At 39.6% G+C, this 24341-nt stretch overlaps 1 protein-coding gene across 1 annotated transcript in view; it reads left to right on the forward strand.

Moving 5' to 3' along the window:
• LOC122812314 (phospholipid phosphatase 3-like) overlaps positions 1-24341 on the forward strand; it is a 381015-nt gene that overhangs the window by 285423 nt on the left and 71251 nt on the right. The window contains exons 3-4 of the mRNA XM_044084715.1: positions 9830-10110; positions 17628-17685. Coding sequence (XP_043940650.1) covers positions 9830-10110; positions 17628-17685 — 339 coding nt within the window. The remainder of the gene's footprint in view (positions 1-9829; positions 10111-17627; positions 17686-24341) is intronic.

The raw sequence follows: 24341 nt of genomic DNA on the forward strand, positions 1-24341 counted from the left end.
ATGACACAGATGTAACATTGTCTACCCTGGGATAATCACTTTTAGGAAAAAAGCTAGAGGTGTGTGAGTTATCTCAATGATAGCCTACAGAAAAAGGGCATTTGTTTGTGTTATTTATTAAATGGATTAGTGCTAGAATGAATGCTTTTGGTATAGTTTGTAAGTGGATTAGTGCTAGAATGAATGCTTTTGGTATAGTTTGTGCATCTGTCATACTGAAGAAGCGATAACGATTATCATGAGGATGACGATGAAGACGTGATGATGATGATTAAGATGGCAGTGATGTTGATGAAAACAGAATAACATTGTAGATGAAGTTGTGATGAATATGTTGAAGAGGCAGTGAGGATGACAAAGATGACAGTAATGATGAAAATGATAAATATGACAGTGCAATTGCACTGAATATAATGAAGATGGCAATGCTGATGACAATGAAGATGCACTGAAGGTGACGAAAATAAAGCAGAAGATGGCACTGAAGATGCAATGAAAATGACGAAGATGATAACACTGATAATGAAGATATGATGAAGATGATGATGAGGATAATAGAAATGTGATGCAGAGAAGACTGACAAAGATGATGCATCTTCATTGTCATTTACATCAGCTCTTCATCTTAATCACTGTATGATATTCATAATCATCTTCAATGTTGCCATCATTGTATAACCTTTATCATTTCCATTGCCTCATCTTCATTATTACATCAGCTTCATCATATCATTAAATCATATCATCTATGAAGAATTATTATTTTCACCACTGTCATAATGATTGTCATCTTGCATTATCATCATCAGCGCCATCATTTTCCTTGCCTCTTTATCTTCATCGTTGCATCATTTCATCTTGTTATGTTTATCATATGATCATAATCTTCATTGCACATTGCATATTCATCACCATCTCATACTCATCATTGACATCACCTTCATCACATTCATTGCCTCTTCATCTTCATCACATATTAATCGTTGTCATCATTGCAGCATGTTGCATCTTCATCATTGCATATTCATCTTTATCACACTTTCATCTTTGTCATTTGCATCAGTGCATAATCCTCATCATTGTGTTCTCCAAACAGTATCATTACCACGGTCCTCATTGCATTTTCATTACCTCTGCAGTCGGTTTTACTGCACCTTCATCTTCTTTATCATTATTGACATTTTCACCTTCATCTCCATTGCACCTTAATCATCTTTTGTCGTCATCATCTTCATTGTCATTCATTGTCATCATCATTGCATCTTATCTTCATTGAATCTTCAAGGCATCTTCATCACATTGTTATCTTTACATTTGCACAGATTACTGCAACAGTTTTCATTCCATCACTAATTTGTTCAGTGCAAACACACACGCACAAATGCTCTTTACAGCAGGTCTATCAATAACTGACATATCTCTAGTTTTCTTCCTAAAAGTTACCATCCCATGGTAAATAGCTATTTATTAAAGTGTCACATTTGAGTTAGTACATCGTATGCCAAGCCCCAGTGATGTAGCTAAGATGGGCAAAGGAGGCAGCAAACCTGGGTGCAAAGAGTTAGTGGTCGTAACTGGCAGATCTAGCTCAACCTTCTAATATTGCATTTAAAGTCAGAACTGAAGCTCTGTAACACTCTGTATGTGAAGTAAACTAATGAACTTATAGCAGTTTCTTGTTGGCAGTTTGCTGTAGTTTAAAAGGTAAAAGCTTATTTTTTTATGCTTGGGGTGTCCATGGTAAGCAATGGCACTGTGTAGCTGGCCTCTGACAAGTGCTATACACTTAGGAAAGTATCTTGCCATCGACTTTGCTTTTATCTTTTCCTTGAATATAACTGCATGTAGATGTACTTCTATTCATACACTGCAGTATTCATAACATAAGGGAGTCTGCCTCTGGCTGCCTTGTATGTCCGGTCAGTATCCAAAAGTCTTCATGATACTACGCCACACAACATAACATGTACGTCGGCCATAAAGAGACATCAGGTATAAGGTGGACATCAGCACGCACCTACCTCAGAACTTTTTTGCCGCTTGTCCGATCGACTGCTCCAGACATTCACTTACTAGAACTGTTGTGTTCCATTTACCAGATAAGTACCCATTGGGGTTTTTTATTCTTAAAATTTTTGCTACTGCTTGTTTGTTGGGTTCGTGTCAGCTAGGAAGGGCAAGTGTCAGTGTGGAAGGCAGATTCCACATAAAGACACCCATGAACTTTGCCTCTTTTGTCTAGGCCTAGACCATCACCACACCATGTGCACTATGTGCAAGTCCTTCATCCCTAAAACCCTCAGGAGTCTGTTAGCCTCTCTAAATTTATACTTCGAAAACCAGCACCATAAGTGCCTAGCACGCAAGATGGATGTGATGTCAGGCCATTCAGATGATCCTGTACTGAAAAAGGCCAAACAATTGTGGCCTGAACCTTCAGCTGCACACTCTCTTCCAGTTGTTTATCTCAATGCTGGTATAGGCCCGGTCTTCCAAATGTTTATCTCAATGCTGGTGTAGGCCCAGAGACTGTGCTGGAGATGGTGGATGTACTTTCAATGGGTACCACAGAGGAAGCCCGAAAGGAGTCTGCTAGCATGTCAGTGAGGGAAGAGCAGGTGTCCAGTCGGGGTGATAAGGTAGAACCCAGGCTCATTGTCTCTGAAGGTCCTTCTGGCATCACAGAAATCATGATGAATGAACATATGCTCTCTGACATCATTGAATGCAGGCAGACATCCGGTCCTTCCATCTTTCACCATATGGAATCCCTCAAAAAGAAGAAGGCTAAAACTAAACACGTGTCTCCTGCTACACCTCAGCAGCTCCCTGATTGGCAAGCTTTTTTTAAAGCCTATTTGATGCCTTTATGGCTCTTTGCCAATCCTCTCCTTCTGTTCTTCTGCAGCCCTTTTCTCCTTCCACAACTTTCAAAAGGACAACTGTTGACACGTCCTCAGAGGAGGAGGAGGAGGATTCTTCTGGAGAGGAGTCCTTATCCTACTCCGCCCATTTGGCTTCACCCTTAGGATATGCCTCCCCAGTGGAGGAATCTAGTGGTACAGATTCCCCTGGGGAGGACATTTCTTTTGCAGACTATTCTAAAAATGAAAGTTTTTTTCAAGCGGGACTGCTCCCAAGTTTCAGGCATTCAAAAGAGGTACTATGTCCTCTTGCAGATGGAGTCTCTATCTCCTTCTGCTATTCCTCCAGTCCTGTCTACTTTTCTGGATGTTTTATTGGCTACCTCCAAATGTCCAGACTCTCAGCCTCCTGCCTCCAAGCATCCAGACAGGTTCTATAAGGTACCTGAGGGCTCCCACTTTCTTTTCAAGGCTCCTGCTGCTGATCTGACAACCATATCTGTTTCTATGGATAAGGCTTTAAAAATGCTACCATCCACTTCCTTGTTACCCTCTGATAAAGAGATTAAGGACATGGAGCGTTTTGGAAAGAAGGCTTACATTTCTTCTTATTTGGCCTTCTGTGCAGTAAATTATCAGACTCACATGGCAAAGTATTCTCTAGCCTTTCTGGCTGATGCAGGGGATATTTTTGTCAGACATCCCAGATTCCCCAGCAAAATCTAAATTGGCAGCTCTTCTTAATTCTTCTTCACAAGTGACTAGGCACTCCATCAAGTTCAGTTAAGATGCTGCTGATGTCTCTGCTAGGGCAACTGCCATTGGGTTGGTCCTTAGAAAATACTCTTGGCTTAGGTACGACCTCTGCCCAAAGATTTCAAGGCCAAACTGGTGGATGCACCCTTAGATAACAAAGCCTTGTTTAGGAGTTCAGCAGCAAAACTCTTCAAGTCTCTTCAGGAGAAAGGAAAGGAGTTACAGGACCTTAACCACTTGTATCTCTAGTTCCACAGTTTCAAAGGAATTACCAGGTTAAGCCTGCATTTGTAAGAAAGCCACCTCTGTCTTCTGCTTCTTCTTCTTCTGCTCTATAAACGTCCAGAAGTCCTCTCTCACCCCTTCGCAGGATCACATTTTCCTGACATGCAGGATACAAACAGACAAAATGCTAGCCTCTCTTCCCATGCAGAAGGTCTTCTTCCTGCCTTCCTATTTTCAGAGCATCCTTCCTCTTCAGTCATTCACAGCCAGGGGCTTCCTCCGTCTCTTAGGGTACATGACATCCACTATTCCCATAATATCCTTAACAAGACTACACATGAGGAAGTTGCAATGGTATCTAAGAACTGTATGGATGCAGCACTCACATCCTTTAGAGTTTCTAATCCCACTCCTTCCTTGCATAAAAAGGGAACTAGAAGGATGGATCCTGCAGGTAAACAAAAACCCTGGCCTACCTCTGCAACCACCCCATCCTTCCCTACAGTTATTCACAGATGCATCAGACACAGGTTGGGGTGTAACTCTTCAAGCCTGGAGGGTAAGAGATGTTTGGTCTCCCAAATAGGCCCGGGAATATGTCAGTGTAAAGGAGATGAGGGCACTGGTTTTGGCACTGCAAATCTTCAAAGGGCCTGGTTTTGGCACTGCAAATCTTCAAAGGGCACTGGTTTCGGCACTGCAAATCTTCAAAGGGCACTGGTTTGGCACTGCAAATATTCAAAGGGCACTGGTTTTGGCACTGCAAATCTTCAAAGGGCACTGGTTTTGGCACTGCAAATCTTCAAAAGCAACCTAGTTCCAGGAGTCCTGAGGTGGTTCACAGAGCACCACAACTCTTTGGTACATCAACAAGCAGGGGGGGTCTTACATTCTATGTAGACTAGCCCTACTCATTTGGGAATTGGCCTTACAAAGCCAAATCTCCCTTTAGGCAGTCTATCTCCCATCAGCCCAGAATAGAGTAGCAGACTCTTTAAGCAGGTCCATGACCCAATCTTATGAATGGATGTTGCACAGGGATGTATTTCTGGACCTAATCTATTGCTGAGGTATGCCTCAGAGAGATCTCTTTGCCTCCCCCATGAACAGACAACTTCCAAAATTTTGTGCCAGGATTCCACATCCCCTGGTCTGGAAGGTGGATGCTGTATCCTTTGCTTGGAAGGGCATGTTTCTGTATGCATGCCCTCCCCTTGCCTCTCCTACAAAATGTCCAACGGAAGATTCAACATGATCAGCCAAAATCTTGTTGGTGACCCCATTTTGGCCAAGGCAGCACTGGTCCCACTTCTCCTGTATGTAACCAGGGGCAGTCATCACAAGTTACCCCACAGAATGGAAATACTGACTCAGGACAAGGGGACCCTAGTCCATCCACAGCTGTCAACCATGAACCTGACCTTGTGGGTGATAGGGTTTTAATCCCTTATAGGTACCTTTTCTCAAAGGATGTGCTACAAGTTCTGCAGGAGACAAGAAAACCTGCAACTCAGAAATCCTACATTTCCAAATGGAAAATGTTTTCCATCTAGCATCACAAAAAGGACCTACAACCACTATCAGTTGATGCCCCGGTGGTCTTGTCCTGTCTGTGTGAATTAATGAGGGCTGGGTTGTCCTATTCTTCGGTGGACACTCACCTTTCAGCCATCTATGCTTGTCTGCCTATGTTTCCACCTTTGGCCTCTAGGTTAGAGGCAAAACTGTTCCTTAAAGGTGTCCTTCATATCAGACTACCAAGGAAAAAAAAATACTTCCTCATTGGGATCTCAGTTTTGTGCAGAGAAGCTTACACTGGAACCTTTTGAACCAGCAAGCCAGTCTTCCTTGCAGCATTGCACCTGGAAAATGGTTTTGTTACTGGCCATTACCTCTACAAGAAGGGTTTCACAGTTACAGGCCCTGATGTCCAAACCCCCCTTCACTGTCTTTCATAGAAGTAGGGTTTCCCTGGGCACTAACCCTACCTTTATGCCCAAAGTGGTAAATGAGTTTTCCCTAAGTCAGTCTATTAACCTTCCTACATTTTTTCCCTTCCCCTCAGTGTCCTTGTGAGATATATTGCACACTTTAAATGTGCATAGGCAGCTCAGACGCTACCTTGACAAAACCCAGCCTTTTTTTAAGATGATCATCTGTTTGTCTCTTACCACCCAAGAGCTCTGGGTCAATCAGTTTCTAATCAAAGCATTTCCAACTGAATTTCTAAAGCTATTTCCTTTTGTTATATTGGCAAGACTCTTTCCTCCCCAGTGAAGGCTCGCTCTACTAGAGCAGTTTCTTCCTCAGTGGTTTTCTTTAAAGGTTTGGACACTGGCTCCATACTGGATGCAGCTACATGGTCCTCTGTCCATACTTTCGCTAAACACTACAAGCTTGACACCATCTGCAAGTCCAGAGCTGGGTTTGCAAGAACAATCCTGCATGGATTTGTAGAAAAAGCATCAGCTCATCCTCCTCTCAACCTGTCCCAAGCTTGAGCTTTGGCATTCTCCCTTATATTATGAATACTGCAAGTATATGAATAGAAGGACATAGAATAGTTGTGTAAAATCTTCCCATAACCAGATGTCCTTCTCTTCTGTATGCTACAGTATTGCTCCCCACCCTGCCTTCCTAGTGATGCTTGCCTAGCTCATCTGCTGATGTGGATCTCAAGCTGGTGCTGGGTGGCGTACATTTCTGAGGTAGGTGCATGCTGATGTCTGCTTTATACCCAATGTCACTCTCTTTATGGCTGACGTACATGTTATGTTGTGCAGTGTAGCATGTACCTTGCGGTAGCATAAAGACTTTTGGATACTAGCTTGATGTATGAGTCAGCCGGAGGCAGACTCCCTTATGTTATGAATACTGCAGCATATAGAAGAGAAGGACATCTATGGTTACGGTAAGATTTTACACAACTATTCTTTATTTTTTGATTAATTCTCTGACTGACTGATTCTGCTGTATTCTATGTCACCTTATGTGTTAAATTCTGATGCAGACTACAGAAAACACCATCAGAAGGTGGGGTCAGATGGCCTGGAATCAAAAAGTAATTGGGTAGCTGCTCAGTTTACAGTAAATGGAAACACAAGTTTATTAAATGGAATATATATAATTTAACTGAGGTAACTAAGTAAAAGATACCTATTTTATACCAAAAAGTCCACTTTACATGATGAAATCTTAAATACAGCAAAACTAAAGGGCAAAAACACCTTTGGACATGATCTTTAACTTTTTAAAAGTAATAGTCTCTGCATATAGTTATAAAGTGGTCAACATGAAATGCAGATAATTACTCAACTTTATGTTTGTTTATTTATTCGTTGTTGATTGGGTAAGCGAGGTGGTTCATGGACCCTTTTCAACCATGACCAAGACCATAATGACAAGATATACATACACAGAACACATAAACAGCAGTTCTGTAACAGAATGATAATAAGGCAAAGGTAAGGCACAGTGCCTTCAAGGTAATGTGATTTTGAGATGCATTTAACCTTAATGGCATTATTCCAAGGCACTATTGATTTGTGTATGCGTTATGAATAAAGGTTTTGAAGCTTGAAACCCATTTGACTCCTGAAGTTGGAACTCTTAAAAACAAAGTATTGATTTGCACCAGGATATATTCCTTTATGGCTGTTAGGGATACAGTAGTCTAATCCTGTCATATCTCCACAAATCGTAAAGCCCCACTATTACTAGAACCATGGATCTAAACCTGCTTCAGCAAATTAATAAAACATACATCACTTGCAGGGAAAGAGCACGTTTTCACTTTTCAAGTTTTCCATGTTTTGAAAGAGAATGTCAGAATGGGTGACCTGACAAATAGAACTGAGAATATTGAACTGCAGTGGAGTCTGAGGCTGGGGGCTCATCGTGTGCTTGGACTGAATGATTCAGTGCCATTGAAACCTGTTTTGAAATCCAGGAAGCTGAAGTGATGGGGCTATGCTTTAGAGTAATGCATTAAGATTTTACTTTAAGTTTGTATACTTCTTGATGAGGGGGTGTGATTTTAAAGTGGTTGTTAGTTGTAATTGGTTTATTGTGTTTTAAATTTGTGTATATAACTGACTGTTGAAGATGTAGGTTTGTCTTATGAAGCGATGTTTATCACTGTGAAAGCGCTAACATACTTTGCTGTCCTGTAGCAGTTTGGTGTGAATTGAAGCCTTCAGCAACTTGTTGTTTCAACATGGATTATCAACTGGGGTTGCTGTTTCTACTATTTTTTCATGGAGTTCATCACTGGTTTGTGGCATTTTTTCTAAATAAACAAAACATGGTGGAGAGAAAAATTTATCAAACAGACATCTGCTCCAAATTAAGCAGTGAGACACATTTTCCTCCTTCAAAAAGACTCAACCAACCAGATAGCTATCCAGAAATGTAGCCCTAGCATGACTGGCATGTTGCTCTTTGAGAAAGACTGGAAAATCTAGGGTGGGGACTGGCAAGGCCTAAATGCTCAAAAGGCCCAGCTGCCTTCTATTTTCTGTGATTCTATGATTTTGAAATTTTAAGCGAAAGCTTGTCATCCATTTATACAATGCTCACAGGAAATCCCAGAGTAAGTGATTATTGCAAAGTTCCCAATATGTTTGTTTAATAGAAATGTAAGTGCACATCCCAACCAATCCATTAACTGGCTTATACTGGCTCCTATCCTGCTCTAAACACAAATCTCATTTTTTAAACCCTCTGGCTCTACATGTTCCCATAGCTTGCCTAAACTGCACTCATATTCTCAAGTAAACACAGAAAAGTCATCATCTACATAAATTTGTGCCTTCTGTAATTTCAGGCTTTTACTAGGCTACCATAGCAGGCATAATGTTTTCTCTTTCAAGGCATATAATTCAAAGCACACACTAATTTGTCATGGCAGCTTAGATACTCCAGGCTTGCTGGAGATCAAGTTCAGTTGTGGTCACAAATGTAGTTCACCCCCACAAATTTGACATTTAGTGTGGAGATTTGTGGAGTAAGCTCTCAATCACAGTTTCACATATTTGTGATTTTTAGGATGATGACTTGAGGTATTGGATAATAAAAGGAAAAGTATTCCACTTTTTGTTTACAAAAATGCGATGCAAACATATTGCTGGCACTAAAAAGTATTACATAAAACAGAACTACTGGAAGAAATATTACTTTGAATGGAATAAGAGTTGAAGATTAACAAATTCCTTAACAGCTAAGTGCAGGGGGAATTGCTACAGTCAAAGGTCTCCAAGCTGCAAAAACAGTGAAAGAATTATTAAGAGTCAACATTAGTTTTACGTTACACAGGTAAACGTTAGACTACAAAGTATCAAGCTTTGAGACAAGCAAAAGCTTCTAAAGAGATATTGGGTTGGAGAATGATTGACAGGGGTGAGGTTGGCATATTGGTTAAGGTCTTCACCCCCTAGACAGAAAGTACAGAATTTGGTTCTGACCACGGGCTACTGGCTAGGCTTAAAATGACCCTTCAGAGCAGTTAGCCTAGTATTCAACTGTTAACCTATGAACAAAGGTAAAACATTGCAAACTGTAGGGGATAGTGGTAGTAATGCTATACAAAGTGAGACTGAATGATTAGATCAGCAATGTTTCCAAACAGAACTCCTACAGCAGTAAACTAGAGTATGCAGGGATAAAGAGATGTTCCTATCCAAGTGGGCAAAAGAGAATTGGAAAAAATTCAAGGCCAGGAGGAAACCTTGGACAGAGGAATGTCTGACAAACTCTGAAGGGAAAGCATAACAGAGGAAAGGAACACAAGACAGAGAGAAATGCAACACGATTCTGGGGGAGAATATGTAGGAAGTGCAACACAGAAAGATAGAAGAAGGGATATAAATGGAGATAAAGGAAAAAGGACAGATGTGGATAATAGGTATTGCAAAGGGCATAAAGCAAATGCTGTATGACATTGTTTTCAGTTTGTATTGATACTAACACTGACTGTTTCTTCTCAGATTACTATAGTGGAAACCTACAGGATCTGCCACTTGAAAGAAGCTTCCAGATCATTTGTCACAAACCCCTATTTGTCTCGATTGTACAAAGAGATCGGTGCTTTCCTGTTTGGCTGCACAGTTGGGCAGTCCCTCACCAACATGGCTAAGCTTGCCATTGGACGACTTCGGCCTCATTTCTTGGCTGTCTGCCGACCAGATTTTTCTACAATTGACTGTTCAGCTGGATACGTATACCAGTATAACTGCACTGGGAACTCAACAGATGTGACTGAAGCCAGGTAAAGCCAATAGATATCTGAATTTTTAAGCTTCATGCAAAAAAATGAAATATAACACAATGTCACAGACATGCAAGTAAAGACACGGTCTGTCTCTCAGACACACACACACACACACACACACACACACACACACACACACACACACACACACACACACACACACACACACACACACACACACACGCTTAAAATTGTTTCCATCTTAGTTATCCTTACTTGAACCTGCAACCATCTGCAGTCTAGTGGTTTTTGTAATATGTAGTCACCAAAGTCTGCACACAGATTGGCTGGATTAACCTGCTTGATTCAGTTATACAGATGCTATGAAGATAGTTTGGTATGCCAGGCCAAACTTACTTGCTTTTAGTGTGGCATGAAGTCCTAAGAGCAGTTTTAGCATGAGTTCCTTAGACAATCTGCCTTGCAAGAGGAGATGAAGCCAGTTGTTTAAAAACCTGTGAGTGGCCATATGTACCACTGCTGGCTTTGTTCCTGCCTGCAAGCTGCTGTTTCTTGATATCCCTACTAAAAGGTGTTGTTGGGGTGTGTCAGGGGACTGTCTTACCATTGAAGATCTCCTTGATTTATTCCGTTCTGCAGATGCAGCATATCTCTAAGTCAGGCCTCATTTGCATGCCTAAAATCTTCTACTGAAGAGGGAACAATGAGAAATTTTTGAAGTCTGTCAGTTTAACTCAGAACATTAAAGCTATGAGCTACAAATGAGTTCCAGTCTGATGTTTCTGAGTTTGTCTCCCTCAGCTTACACCTGTGAACCATTTAACTCTAAGCATGTCACTTAACTAGACAGTACTCCAAGGGCACCCCTGAAAAGGTACACCTGTGCCCAGCGAGATACCTGGTTAATAAATAAATAAATGAAAACAACAACAGACAAGTGACAAGTGGAGTATCTCAAGGTTCAGTCCTGGGACAGCTCTTGTTTGGCATCTACTTCTCTGAAGTACAAGCCAACACTAAGGGACTCTGGCTAACAAAGTTCGCAGATGACTGCAAACAGGGAGCCATTATTGAATCCCCAAATGATGTGGATATTCTACAAAAGGGCCTTACAAAAGCAGATGCTTGGTGCCAGAGGCATGGGCTCAAGCTCAGTGCCAAGAAATGTATAGTTATCCCCTTTGGTAAAAAACATGTACGCTTGAGTTACCACATAGGTGGCAGGACACTAAACACCAAAAGTGTGATTGAGAGACTTAGGGACACAGGTGGACAGTGGTCTCACCTTCAATAATCACATCACCACAACAGTCAGGAAATCCTTCTATGTGGCACACCTCATCACAAAGGGCTTTTCATCCAGAAAAAGGAGGTCATTGTTCCACTGTACTCATCCCTCATTAGACCCATTATAGAATACAATGCCCTGTTTGGTATGTACCTCTTAAGACATCTGCAACAACTGGAAAGGCCGTAGAAATACCTCACTAAAAGAATCACAGGCCTAAATCAGATGCCGTATGCTGACCATCTAAAAAAACTCCACCTATACTGTGTTGCATTCCATCTACTCAGAGGTGATCTCTGCTTAACATACAAGGCCATGTCAAACCCAGAGCTGTTGGACATGTTACACTTTAAATCCCAATCCCTCAGGAGCCACACGCTCCAGGGATTTAAACCTTGCCATCACAATGAACAAAACATGCTGGAGGGATAGGTTCCTGACCCAAAGACTCCCCAGTCTCTGGAATAGACTGCCCATACATGTCAAGCCTCTTTGGCCCTCTTCAAAAAGAACCTTGACAATTCGATGGGAGATAGGAAATTCACCCGGGGGATCACGTCAATTGCCCTGCTAGACAGGGGTCCAGGGAAGTTAATATTGTGGGAAGAAATATCCAGGGAATTGTTATGACTAGGCTTGTATAGCCCCAATGGTCGATAGCCTAGTACCAACCTATGAACAATCTTTTTCTAGTCCTATTCCTTCTGTCATCTACATCTGGTACTGTATGGAATGTTAATTCATCTGCCTTATTCATTTTCTCCAGATTGTTGGGTAAAATCTTTATCACGTTCTTTCATTTCATCTTTATCAAGTATCAGAAGGTGGTTTAATTTTCTTTGCATTTTATCTTTGGAAGTCTAGAAGAGCTTTCCATATATACAAACCTCTACAACAATTATTAACAAAAATAAACTAAAAAGACACTTCTTTAAAGCACTGAAATAAATAATATCTGCATTTGTAAAAATGCCTTATAAACCAGGATTAACATGGATCTAAAATAACTTGAGTAGCATAATCATCAAATTCGCCTCATTTGTTATTCCTATTAAAACGTTGGCAACAAAGACAACACAATATATGATAACATTGCTATGAGGCTTACGTACTTCACAGTAAATGCATAAGGTAATTGACCAGTTTGAGGTATTACGCAGTTCATTTGTAAAGTCAAAGTTGTTTCCCATTCCATGTTTTCTCTAAAACTATGGTGACTGTTACTTTTTTAAATCATATGTGTCAACATAGGGCACCAAACTGGTTCTCCAGTTACCTGACTGCTGCGAATAGGAGTAAAAGGCCTTATAAGCTTATGGACTGCATTTATCCATTTTTACAGCTAGGTCTGATTAATGCATTTTTATATAGAAGGCAATTAATTATTAAACTATTAAATGCAAGTGATAAGGAAATTAAAAAATGGTTAATCCTTTTTTCTGATAAGTCTTGCATCAATACATCTGTAATCACTAAACAGTTTAGGAAATGTCCTTACAAATAATCTAAACAAAATCATATTACCTGTTATACTGCCTTGATATTCTTCTTTGTATTCCTTGTAATCTCAATGTAAATTCCACTTTATAACACTCCAGGTGGCATCTTGTGAAATTAACCGTGTTCTCAGGATGCATAGAATTATTAGTTATTATTTTTTACATATTTATCACTTGACATTCGTTTACCATTCACTACGTGGTGAAAAATACTAAAGGTCAAATGTATTACTTTTGTTGTTCACAACATTAAAAGTTATTTGTACTTTCCTCAAAAAATAAAAGTTTTAGATGTAAATAATTTTGTGTAAATAAGTATTGCTTTCATACCGCTCAACTGTCCAGGTCTTCGCAGATTGTCCAGATTTTTGCCTCACAGTTTTGATCCATTTTTTTATAAAGTTGTGGTTTTCTTGCAAATCACCAGCAAATTCATTAAAGACTGAAGTCAGAATATAATGACAGACTTTTGAGTTTGACACTTCATACCCTTCAGAAAATTCATGCTAATGCAAAACTTGTTATTCTATCAACTTTCTAAGTTTGTAGGAGCAATATATAAAAATTATTTCTATTTTTGGGCCTTTGTCCCCATTATTTATGGCTTTGTCCATATTTCTTGCTATACGAGGTACGATTGCTTTTAAAAATCAGCACAGTGTCTATTACACCATGGTTTGGAGAATGCTCTTATACTTTGAGGTATACAACTATAAAAGGAGTAAGCTAGACTGACACAACATGAATGGATTCCAACCTAAACCGTTCGTTCTGCAAGGTGACATAAAATACCCGTCCCAAACGTGAGTCAGCGCTCTTTCATCTGTTTCTTTCCCCAGTTACATTACCTCCCTTCTACTTCCGTTATAGTTTCCTGGAGAAGGTATCATACTTCTCCAACTGGTCCAGACTGTTGGTGCTTTAGTATTTAGTGTGGTTACTGGTTTTGTCAAACTTTGTCTCCTGTTTTACATCTGCAGTGGTTGCCAGTTTAATCACTTTAAGGTGTGGGTGTTAGTCTTTAATGCTGTGAGTAAACATAAGTCCTTGTGAAGCACTGCTGTACTGTGCAGGTGTGAGATTGCTTGAAGCTCCACTGAATTGATAGCGGTATTGTTTTGTGCAGGTGTGAGATTGCTTGACGTTCCACCGATATGATAGTGGTATTGTTTTGTGCAGGTGTGAGACTGCTTAAAGTTCCACTAATATGATAGCAGTATTGTTTTGTGCTGGTGTGAGACTGCTTAAAGTTCCACCGATATAATAGCAGTATTGTTTTATGCAGGTGTGAGACTGCTTGAAGTTCCACTGATATAATAGCAGTATTGTTTTATGCAGGTGTGTGACTGCTTGAAGTTCCACCGATATGATAGCGGTATTGTTTTGTGCAGGTGTGAGTTTGCTTGAAGTTCCAACAATATGATAGCAGTATTGTTTTGTGCTGGTGTGAGACTGCTTGAAGTTTCACCGATATGATAGCAGTATTGTTTTGTGCAGGTGTGAGACTGCTTGAAGCTTCACTGAATTGATATTGTTTTGTGCAGGTGTGAGACTGCCTGAAGTTCCACCAATATGATAGCGGTATTGTTTTCTACAGATGTGAGACTGCTTGAAGTTTCACCGATATGATAGCGGTATTGTTTTCTGCAGATGTGAGACTGCTTGAAGTTCCACTGATATGATGGTGGTATTGTTTTGTGCAGGTGTGAGACTGCTTGAAGTTCAACTGATATGATAGCGGTATTGTTTTGTGGAGGTGTGAGACTGCTTGAAGTTACACCGATATGATAGCGGTATTGTTTTATATGAGACTTGAGCTCCTCCCTCTGTAGGTATCTACATGTTTTATTTATCAAAAACAAAAAAAAAAACTGTAGTATCAAACTGACAGGTCTCATTGGTTAGCAGTGCAGAAGTGACTGTGCGTTTAATATTAATTTACTGTTTTGTGGTTTAATGAAACATTTCTTTTTAATTCATTGCTGGCAGTTTTACTATTTGTTTTTTTTTTTTTTTCGCAGTTATGTCTTAATTTGGTGTTTCACTTTGGCAGATTGAGAAATCATCAAGCTAATAATGAGACAGAAAGTGTGAATTTAAATGTCTGTGTTTTATAAGATTATACATAATATACACTGAGCTGCATAATCTAATGCCGTGCATTCCAGGTAATAATGTTTCATTCTAAAAGGGCCCACGCATGTAAATGTGTTCACATATACCTGCAGATGTATACACAGGTACGGTGCATGGATGCATGTACATGCCAAGACTCAGTGGCATACACAGAAACATGCAAGTACACACATATACAGGGTTCACAACATGTGCTCCAGACACATATCCTCACTGCCACTCACTTGTTTTGGCAGGTGCTCAAACTCTCACTAACCCTAAAATTTCCCATCCAGTGCCTAACTCTAAAGCCCCCATCCCTCCCTAAACCTAAAATCCCCTTCCCCTCCTGTCCACTATCACTCCCTAAACCTAAAATCCCTGTTCCTCTCCCTAACCATAGTGTCCATATTGCTCCCTAAACCTGGAATTCTCTTCCCTGTCCTATTCACAATCACTCCCTAACCCTAAAATCCATGCTTCATTCCCTAGCCCCCTCACTAAACTTAACAACATCCTCCTGGTTCTCCTTCCTCATTTACCTGGTCCATGTCAAGAAGTTGCTTGCATCTCCCAAGACTTGAGCAGACCATGCAGTCACATTTGCTTTTGAGTGTCAGCACCTGTTCACACACAGTTAGAGCTATTAGAGTCCCTGACTGTGTTAGTTGAATGCGAACCGCTGGGGCTTGAGCAGCGGTGAGGGTCCCACATGAATACATACAGAGATAAAATCAGTACTATGAAGATCAAATATATACAAGTACAGATGTACGTAGACACATATCTTAAATTGGTATTCATGAGAACCAGAGTGTCTCTCGCACAAACACACACACACACACACACACACACACACACACACACACACACTCGTGTAGCGCATTCAGGTACACAAGAGAAGCGCCAGTACTGAACGATTTATGCACGCTGTATGAGCTTGTATTATAAAATGTTACCCACTTAAGTTAAATAGAAAAGAAATCTTATGTAATGCATTCAGTAGGTAAGCCATGCAGACAACATTGTCACCTATCAGCTTTGACACTTTCAACCAAGGAGCGTAGACACTTTCAGCGAGCTCGACAGTCGATTTATCCAGGATAGCGTGTTATGTGGGAAATAATTACCAGTTTACTTATTGTAGTACCTTCTTGAAGTGTTAACTATTCTTTGTTGTAGATTTTATCAAAAATAAAAAGAATAAATTATTTTTTTTTATCTCTGTCTTTATAGTTGCACTTGAAAGAATTGCATATAGCCATAGATTCATATTTTTAAGTGTGTCATGGGAATGCTATAAAAAAGGGAAGCTCAGTGTTTATCGTGTTCTTTTGTACTGGGTCTTAAAATATTATAGCTGTAAAGTCACTTTCATGGACAGTCAGTGTCTCAGTACGTTAGACCTTGCTTTCTCACAGGTGCTGCAGCTTGTTGTGAGATCATGTGACTTAGAAGAAGAGATTTTGTTTTCCCTTTTCTATGAGTTTGTGTATGTAAAGATTGCAGGGTATGTGTTTGCTTGCAAAATAAATTATAATATAGTCTTTTATGTTGAATTGTAGTGCAGTTTTTTTGTGGATGATTTTGTTTCTTTCAGATATCATTTACAGTGTTTTACATCTCAGCTAAGGAAGATGCAATGTTTTGTTACAGATTAAAAAGAAATCAGTGTGCGCAGTTCAGTAAAGAAAGGCAGTAACTCAAGTCAGAGAAATGAATGTACATTGTTATCATAACTCATACTCCCACTGCCAGACCGTGCTTTCAACAGGCTGAACATGATTTTCCTGCCATCGCTGCCCTTCTTCCTTGATATCTTACTAAATCTTGTGCACAAACTTAAGACTTTGGACAAGGGGGAAGCATTTAGCATTCTATTACACCAAGATTTGGTTTCCATGCAGATGTTGTAAATGATAAACAAGAAAAACGCAAGAGCTTTTGTTGCAGTACTCGTTATAATGCATGCCGTGCTAATGGCCCATAGTTTAGAATAACGTCAAGTCATTGAGCCACTGGGGGTGGCAGTTTTTGAAGAGCACTGTTAAATGAAGGGAGTGAGTTGTTCCTGCCCTTACATTGTTTCCTGGCACAAACTGCATCAGTCGGAGTAGGAAAGTGGCATCAACCCAGAACCTCTTTAATGCATGACATGTTAGTGAACAAGCGATACTTGTAGTAAGATGCCAAGGGTGAGGACCACAGTACATGGGAAAAATCTGTCTCCGGCAGATGACAGAAGTGGATATGAGCAGTAACCCATCTATCATGTAATGTCTGCTCCCAAAACAATATAAAGAGGACATGATCTTGTGCAAACCATTCTCCCTGTGGAAATGTCAGCTGGTAAATACTGGGAAAATGCAAAGTGAAGAGAAATAATGAAAAAATATATAGTCTAAATACCAAACTATAATAATAATTCACAAAGTGAATACAAATTGTCAAATACATTCAGATTATCAACTGGATTCTGCACAAACATGTTTATAAAAGTTTTGTCTATTATTTTTATATTAGTCTATGACAGGCTGTGCACTTTTTTCAAGGCAACAGATAAAGTTAAGTTGTAGCAGATTATTTGTGTTTTATAGCATAATTATGTGGCTTTAATGTGCTGTTTCTGATTTCTGATTTTCTTCTTTCAGAAAATCTTTTTACTCTGGACACGCATCATTTGCCATGTACTCCATGTTGTACCTTGCGGTAAGTGAGTTTTATGTTTTCCTGTCTACCTTTCTGTGCTGCTTTTGTATGCAGTGATGCTGAGGCAGTATGAACGTGGCCTGCTATACTGTTCTGAACTGCAGCAGTCTGTGTGGCTAGCAGAAGGTGGCCAATTGTTCTGTTTGCTTTCACTACATGTATGTTGGTGAGTTATTAGCCACTGGGATTCTTTCTTTCAGTGCTTTTGTGGTGGGCATCACCCTTATTAACCAGATCTTTTTTGTGGAGAGTCACTGTAACAGTAAATCATAATATTTGAGGTTTTATACAAGTTTAGTCCAGTTTTCATCTGTTCAAAATTTTCTATAGCTGTACATTCTTATTTCTTGTGCTTGCCAATGCTTGTCTCATATCTTGGAAAGTACCTACCTGTGTACTTGAGGACATCATTCCTCAATTCTTTAGAAGGTACCTGCCAATGTATATGAGGACAGCATTCCACAATACCTTGGAAGGTATATACCTGTATTGGTGAGGATAACATTCCACAATGCCTGTGATGGTACCTACCTATGTACATGAGGACAATGTTCCACATTGCCTTGATAGGTACCTACCTATGTAGGTGAGGACAACTTTCCACAATGCCTTGGAAGGTACCTACCTAAGCAGATGAAGATAACTTTCCACATTTCCTTGGAAGGTACTGACCTATGAAGATGAGGACAAGTTTCCACAATGCCTTAGTAGATACCTACCTTTGTAGGTGAGGACAACATTCCACAATGCCTTGGATGGTACCTACTTACATAAATATGAAAACAACATTCTACAACAATTAGTTGTTCTTGTCATCTTAGTGTTATAACTTGCACTTTTGTGCCAGAATTCTCAGGATAGTACAGAAAAGACAATAAATGACATTTGCAGCTTCTAAGAGTATGCAAAATATTTCAGTTTTAATAAATATAGTTTATTTTGGATCACTGAACTTTAAAATTTATTATGCCTGCTGTAACCTTGTCTTATTATCTGTAGTCTGCAAGTCACTATGTTAAACTGTGGTTTATTTCATTAAGGAAATTATCTAAGTAACATTTGCAATCATTAAGAAAAAAAATCGTGTCGGTCACCTGCAGATTTACATAGTGCATGGAACACCTTGATTATTCTCAGTTACGACATTTTGTTATGCACCTTTCTGATGCGTTGCTGTTAATATCCAGCCTGGTGACAGAGCATAACAGCAACTCCCACAGAAAGGCATCCAAAGCATTTTCAAAGCTTTAAAAGCTGATGTATACTTCAGTGTCATCCTGTCTCACACATACACACACACACGCACACACACGCACACACACGCACACACACGCACACACGCACACACACACACACACACACACACACACACACACACACACACACACACACACACACTCACTAAATAGTTTAGCAGAGTGAAGTGTGAAACTGCTTTTAAAGCTCATCCATCAGAGGTACACTGTGGCTTTCAAAGCTGTATAACACTTTGCACTTCTGAATGTTTTTTTTTCTATAAAATCCCTGTGCACTACAAAGAATTGTGATGAGGTTCCTGCAAACATAACTCAGCTGGTATCATGAGCTTCACTTTGCTGCACTCTTTGAGGTGAATTTCCTGATATAAGTGTCTCAAAGACATAACAAGTTAGTTATGATAGGACCCTATCATAATTCTCTACATAAATTCATGTATATGCACATGTCTACATATAGCCATCACACAAGACCAATTCCTAAAAGTGCTATCAAAAACTTACACTACTGCATTGATTGGTCCTGACAATATCCCTGGATGAATCTTAACTCATTCACTCCAATGGAGCTCAGGAAGTCTGCACTGTAACTTCCAATGGGCGGACCCTAAGCCTTTTGACAGGATCAAATTGTATCCTCACATTTCAAACAAATGTTCAGATCTCTGGAACAATAGCAGTTATGAAAAAAGTATAAATGGCAAACTCTACAGCACAAACTACTTTTATAGTGGTGGTATTCTTTAGGTTTTATGTCTTAAACCGAATTTTATAAGTCACAGTAAACACAGTAACTATTACATTTGTAATATTTTGTAAACAACTTAGTATATCTCACCAACCACTCAAGTTACACATATACTGTCAGCAGCATTTTATTCATCTAACTAAAAGCTTTCATGTGAGGCTAAGGAGTTCTGTCTGTGTTACTTGTTTGAGATATTTAGGAAAATGAAAAAAAAATTATATATATATTAATTAATGTAATAAAACAGTTAATATCTCTTTACCTGTACTAGACAGATTTCAAATATTAATTCAGTGAAGTTTGCCATTGTGTAAGCTTTAAGATGAAATCTTTTAAAACCTTGTACATATCATGTTTTTTGAATTATTGTTGCAAATATAAACAAGCAATATTTGATGCCTAGAGGCATCAGTAGGAGTTAACTGCAGAGGCACCTTCAAGCATCCCTTGGATGTAATGAGTTAAAAAGCATGAAGCATGATTTAACCACACCCCTAACAACTTGAAGCACGATTTAACCACACCCCTAACAACATGAAGCACGATTTAGCCACACCCCTAACACCACTTCTCAGTCTCAGCCACACCCCTAACAACACAGCTCAGTGTCAGCCTCCATACAGGTTTTGTATCAAGCAAATGGAGAACAACTACAGTCATTTGCCTGAATAAGGGTTGACATTCCACAGACCCAGGTAATTACAGATCCATAAGTCTGGCCAGCCTCATATGCAAAGCCATGGAAAGACCTACATAGAATTAATCAATCAGGACACAGGGAACCTCCAAACACTGCACCCCTTTCAGCTTGGAATCATCAAGGGCAGGTCATGCTTACTCAGCCTACTGGATTTTGTTGAAAAAGGTCACCAAACCAATGGATGCAAGCAAAATGGTATACACTGCAAACTTTGACTTGGCCAAAGCTTTTAACACAATTCCTCACTCAGGTATAGTAGAAAAGCTGAATAAACTGAGAATGAATCCCTGTGTCACCCTCTGGATTGCCAACTGGCTCAAAGACAGGCTGCAGTTAATTAAAACATGAGAATTTGCTACAAAGAGAACTGTTAACAGTGGAGTCCCCCAGAATTCTGTGCTAGTACCTCTACTGTTTGGCATCTACTTTTCTGAAGTAAAAGCCAATACCAAAGGGCTCTCACTGACTATGTTTGCAGATGACTGCAGCTAGGTGCAGTCCATAGGTCTCAACCTCTTAAGAGGCCAATGTGGAACATAGACCCTGGCAATGTGTGACAAACAGTCAAAATGTGGAACACCCTATTTTTGCACTGCGCGAAAATGGGACCTGGTTGAAGTGGGCTTTCTAACAAAAGTACTAAGTGAGTGAATACTGTATATTTTTAAAATTCAATACGACACATGTCAACTAAAACAAAGTCAGCAGAAACCATTGATAAAATTCAATATACTCAGTAGCAAAAAGTTATATAAAGGTATTCAAGTACAATTATTAAAAAAATGCTGTTCAGCACCTGCTTTTCCAACCCCTCCACATTTTCCCCAGTTAAAAAGGCAGCTCAAAAGAATTCAGTTGTTTTAGGCAATGGCAGACCCTAGATTGGACTGAAAGTCCTGAATGCCAGTATCACCAATATCATTTCCTTGTTGATGATATGTCTGTTGGGACACGAGTGGTGTCTCCACTTACCATTTCTTGTTTTATGTAAGGAAGCAAGGCAATGCTCCCTTCCAAAGACTGATGGCACCATGCTCTCCACAGTTACCACTGCATCTTCCTAATATGTAACGTTGCTAGACACCATGAAAATGGTTGAACCCATGTATCCTAGTACCCTTTGGATTTTCCTTATTGAGACATGTCTCCTCTTGGTCTTAGCTTGTAAGAACGAAGGTAAGAATTCCACCCTGTCCTTGAGGAGAAATGCCTTTAGACTGACTGTATTCAACAATACTTCCATTAAAAAGAATACACTTCTACGTATTACACTGGATATGGGCAGGTTCTAAGACAGTCCAATATTCCAAAAGGAAGTCAAAGTATGAGCTAGTGCCATTTTTACTTCCTCATGAGACTGGCCTCAATAAAGCAGTTATAGGTGTTGGGATAAGTACGAATGCCCTTAGTTCTGCAGTGGGCTATGACCAGTGTCATCCATTTCTGAAACACCCCGGGTGAAGTAGCTAAACTAATGGGCAAAGATGTAAACTGGTAGCAACCCCTTACTTTGAATCTGAAAAACTACCTACTGCGGGAATACATAGCCAAGTAACCTTTAGTTCTACAGTAACCATCCCACGCAGACTGAACATTCTGAACTCTAGAACATTCAGGAATTTGACCAAGCTAGACAGGCTGACAACACATCTCCAGAATCAATCCTTGCTTAATCTGAGAAATCAGTAACCAGAGGCTTGCACCACTTTGTTTTTCTTAAAGCAGTACTTAATACAACACTTTCACTCTGGTTGTCCCTTTATTGCCGTTATGGTTAGCTTCATTTCAATACATTTAAAGCAGTACTTAATACGACACTTTCACTCTGGTTGTCGCTTTATTGCCATTATGGTTAGCTTCATTTCAATACATTTAAAGCAGTACCTAATACGACACTTTCACTCTGGTTGTCCCTTTATTGCCGTTACGGTTAGCTTCATTTCAATACATTTAAAGCAGTACTTAATACAACACTTTCACTCTGGTTGTCCCTTTATTGCCGTTATGGTTAGCTTCATTTCAATACACTTAAAGCAGTACTTAATACAACACTTTCACTCTGGTTGTCCCTTTATTGCCGTTATGGTTAGCTTCATTTCAATACATTTAAAGCAGTACTTAATACAACACTTTCACTCTGGTTGTCCCTTTATTGCCGTTATGGTTAGCTTCATTTCAATACATTTAAAGCAGTACTTAATACAACACTTTCACTCTGGTTGTCCCTTTATTGCCGTTATGGTTAGCTTCATTTCAATACATTTAAAGCAGTACTTAATACAACACTTTCACTCTGGTTGTCCCTTTATTGCCGTTATGGTTAGCTTCATTTCAATACATTTAAAGCAGTACTTAATACAACACTTTCACTCTGGTTGTCGCTTTATTGCCGTTATGGTTAGCTTCATTTCAATACATTTAAAGCAGTACTTAATACAACACTTTCACTCTGGTTGTCCCTTTATTGCCGTTACGGTTAGCTTCATTTCAATACATTTAAAGCAGTACTTAATACAACACTTTCACTCTGGTTGTCGCTTTATTGCCGTTACGGTTAGCTTCATTTCAATACATTTAAAGCAGTACTTAATACAACACTTTCACTCTGGTTGTCCCTTTATTGCCGTTACGGTTAGCTTCATTTCAATACATTTAAAGCAGTACTTAATACAACACTTTCACTCTGGTTGTCCCTTTATTGCCGTTATGGTTAGCTTCATTTCAATACATTTAAAGCAGTACTTAATACAACACTTTCACTCTGGTTGTCCCTTTATTGCCGTTACGGTTAGCTTCATTTCAATACATTTAAAGCAGTACTTAATATGACACTTTCACTCTGGTTGTCCCTTTATTGCCGTTATGGTTAGCTTCATTTCAATACATTTAAAGCAGTACTTAATACAACACTTTCACTCTGGTTGTCGCTTTATTGCCGTTACGGTTAGCTTCATTGTTTTTCAGTTAGTTTTACGGCAGTTTCAAAATCTTTTGATTTCCGTTTTTATTCCACATTTTTATTCGTTTTTATTTTTGATTTATAATGGAGCTAAAGCCACCATCAGTCTCCCCCGTGGAGACTAACATAGCGCTCTTTCACTTGTAAAAGCCACAGATTCCCCCCTTATTGATAAATAGATTTTCCCCCTCATCTCTTTGCACCCACACAGTCTAGGTTTGCCATCACCCGACTTTAAGAAAACCATTGAGTTTCCTAACTTACGATAATTTTTAATTAATGGTCCTTTGGCCATTGCTTTGCATTTGGTTATGGTGGTTTGTAGTAGCTTGAGAGTGTAGCTTTTGTTTTTTGTAGAATGCTTATGCAGAGTGTACTCGCTCACATCCAATAAAACTAGTCCCCGGACATCTGAATATGCAGTAAAAAGGGGGTGTTCCCTTAGCCATCAGAGTAGGTTTTCCTGAATGGAACGTAAGCAGCAGGGAGGGCAGCACTGAGCACGTAAGGGGAGGGAGAACTGCATTGTCAGGCACAAAAAAAGTTCACTTGCTTTCTTAAAGATGTAAATGACTTGACTGGCTTGTATATTGGCTGTAACTGTGATATACAAGCCAGTCAAAAGTCACAAAGCGGAGCAACGGCTGCTCATTGTGGAACAGCGGAACAGTGGGCTTAATCGATCACAAATGCGGAGCATTCCGCACAATCCGGAGCACTTGGCTGCTTAGGTGCAGTCATTGAATTCCCAAATGACTTAACCATCCTGCAGGAAGATTTGTCTCAAATAAATAACTGCTACCAAAATCATGGACTAAAACTAAATGCCAAGAAATGTGTTACTGTATCCCTTGAGAAGTCATCTGCCCCAGGGAACTACCACATTATCAATACACCCCTAAGAGTTGACCCATTTGTTTAGGATTTGGGAACTTATGAAGACAGTGAACTAACATTTGACTGACGTGTCTGTTGTGTAAGAAAGTCCTTCGA

This window comes from Protopterus annectens, chromosome 9.part0, assembly GCF_019279795.1.
Source record: "Protopterus annectens isolate FY-2018-M chromosome 9.part0, PAN1.0, whole genome shotgun sequence".
In the NCBI taxonomy this organism is placed as follows: Eukaryota; Metazoa; Chordata; order Ceratodontiformes; family Protopteridae; genus Protopterus; species Protopterus annectens.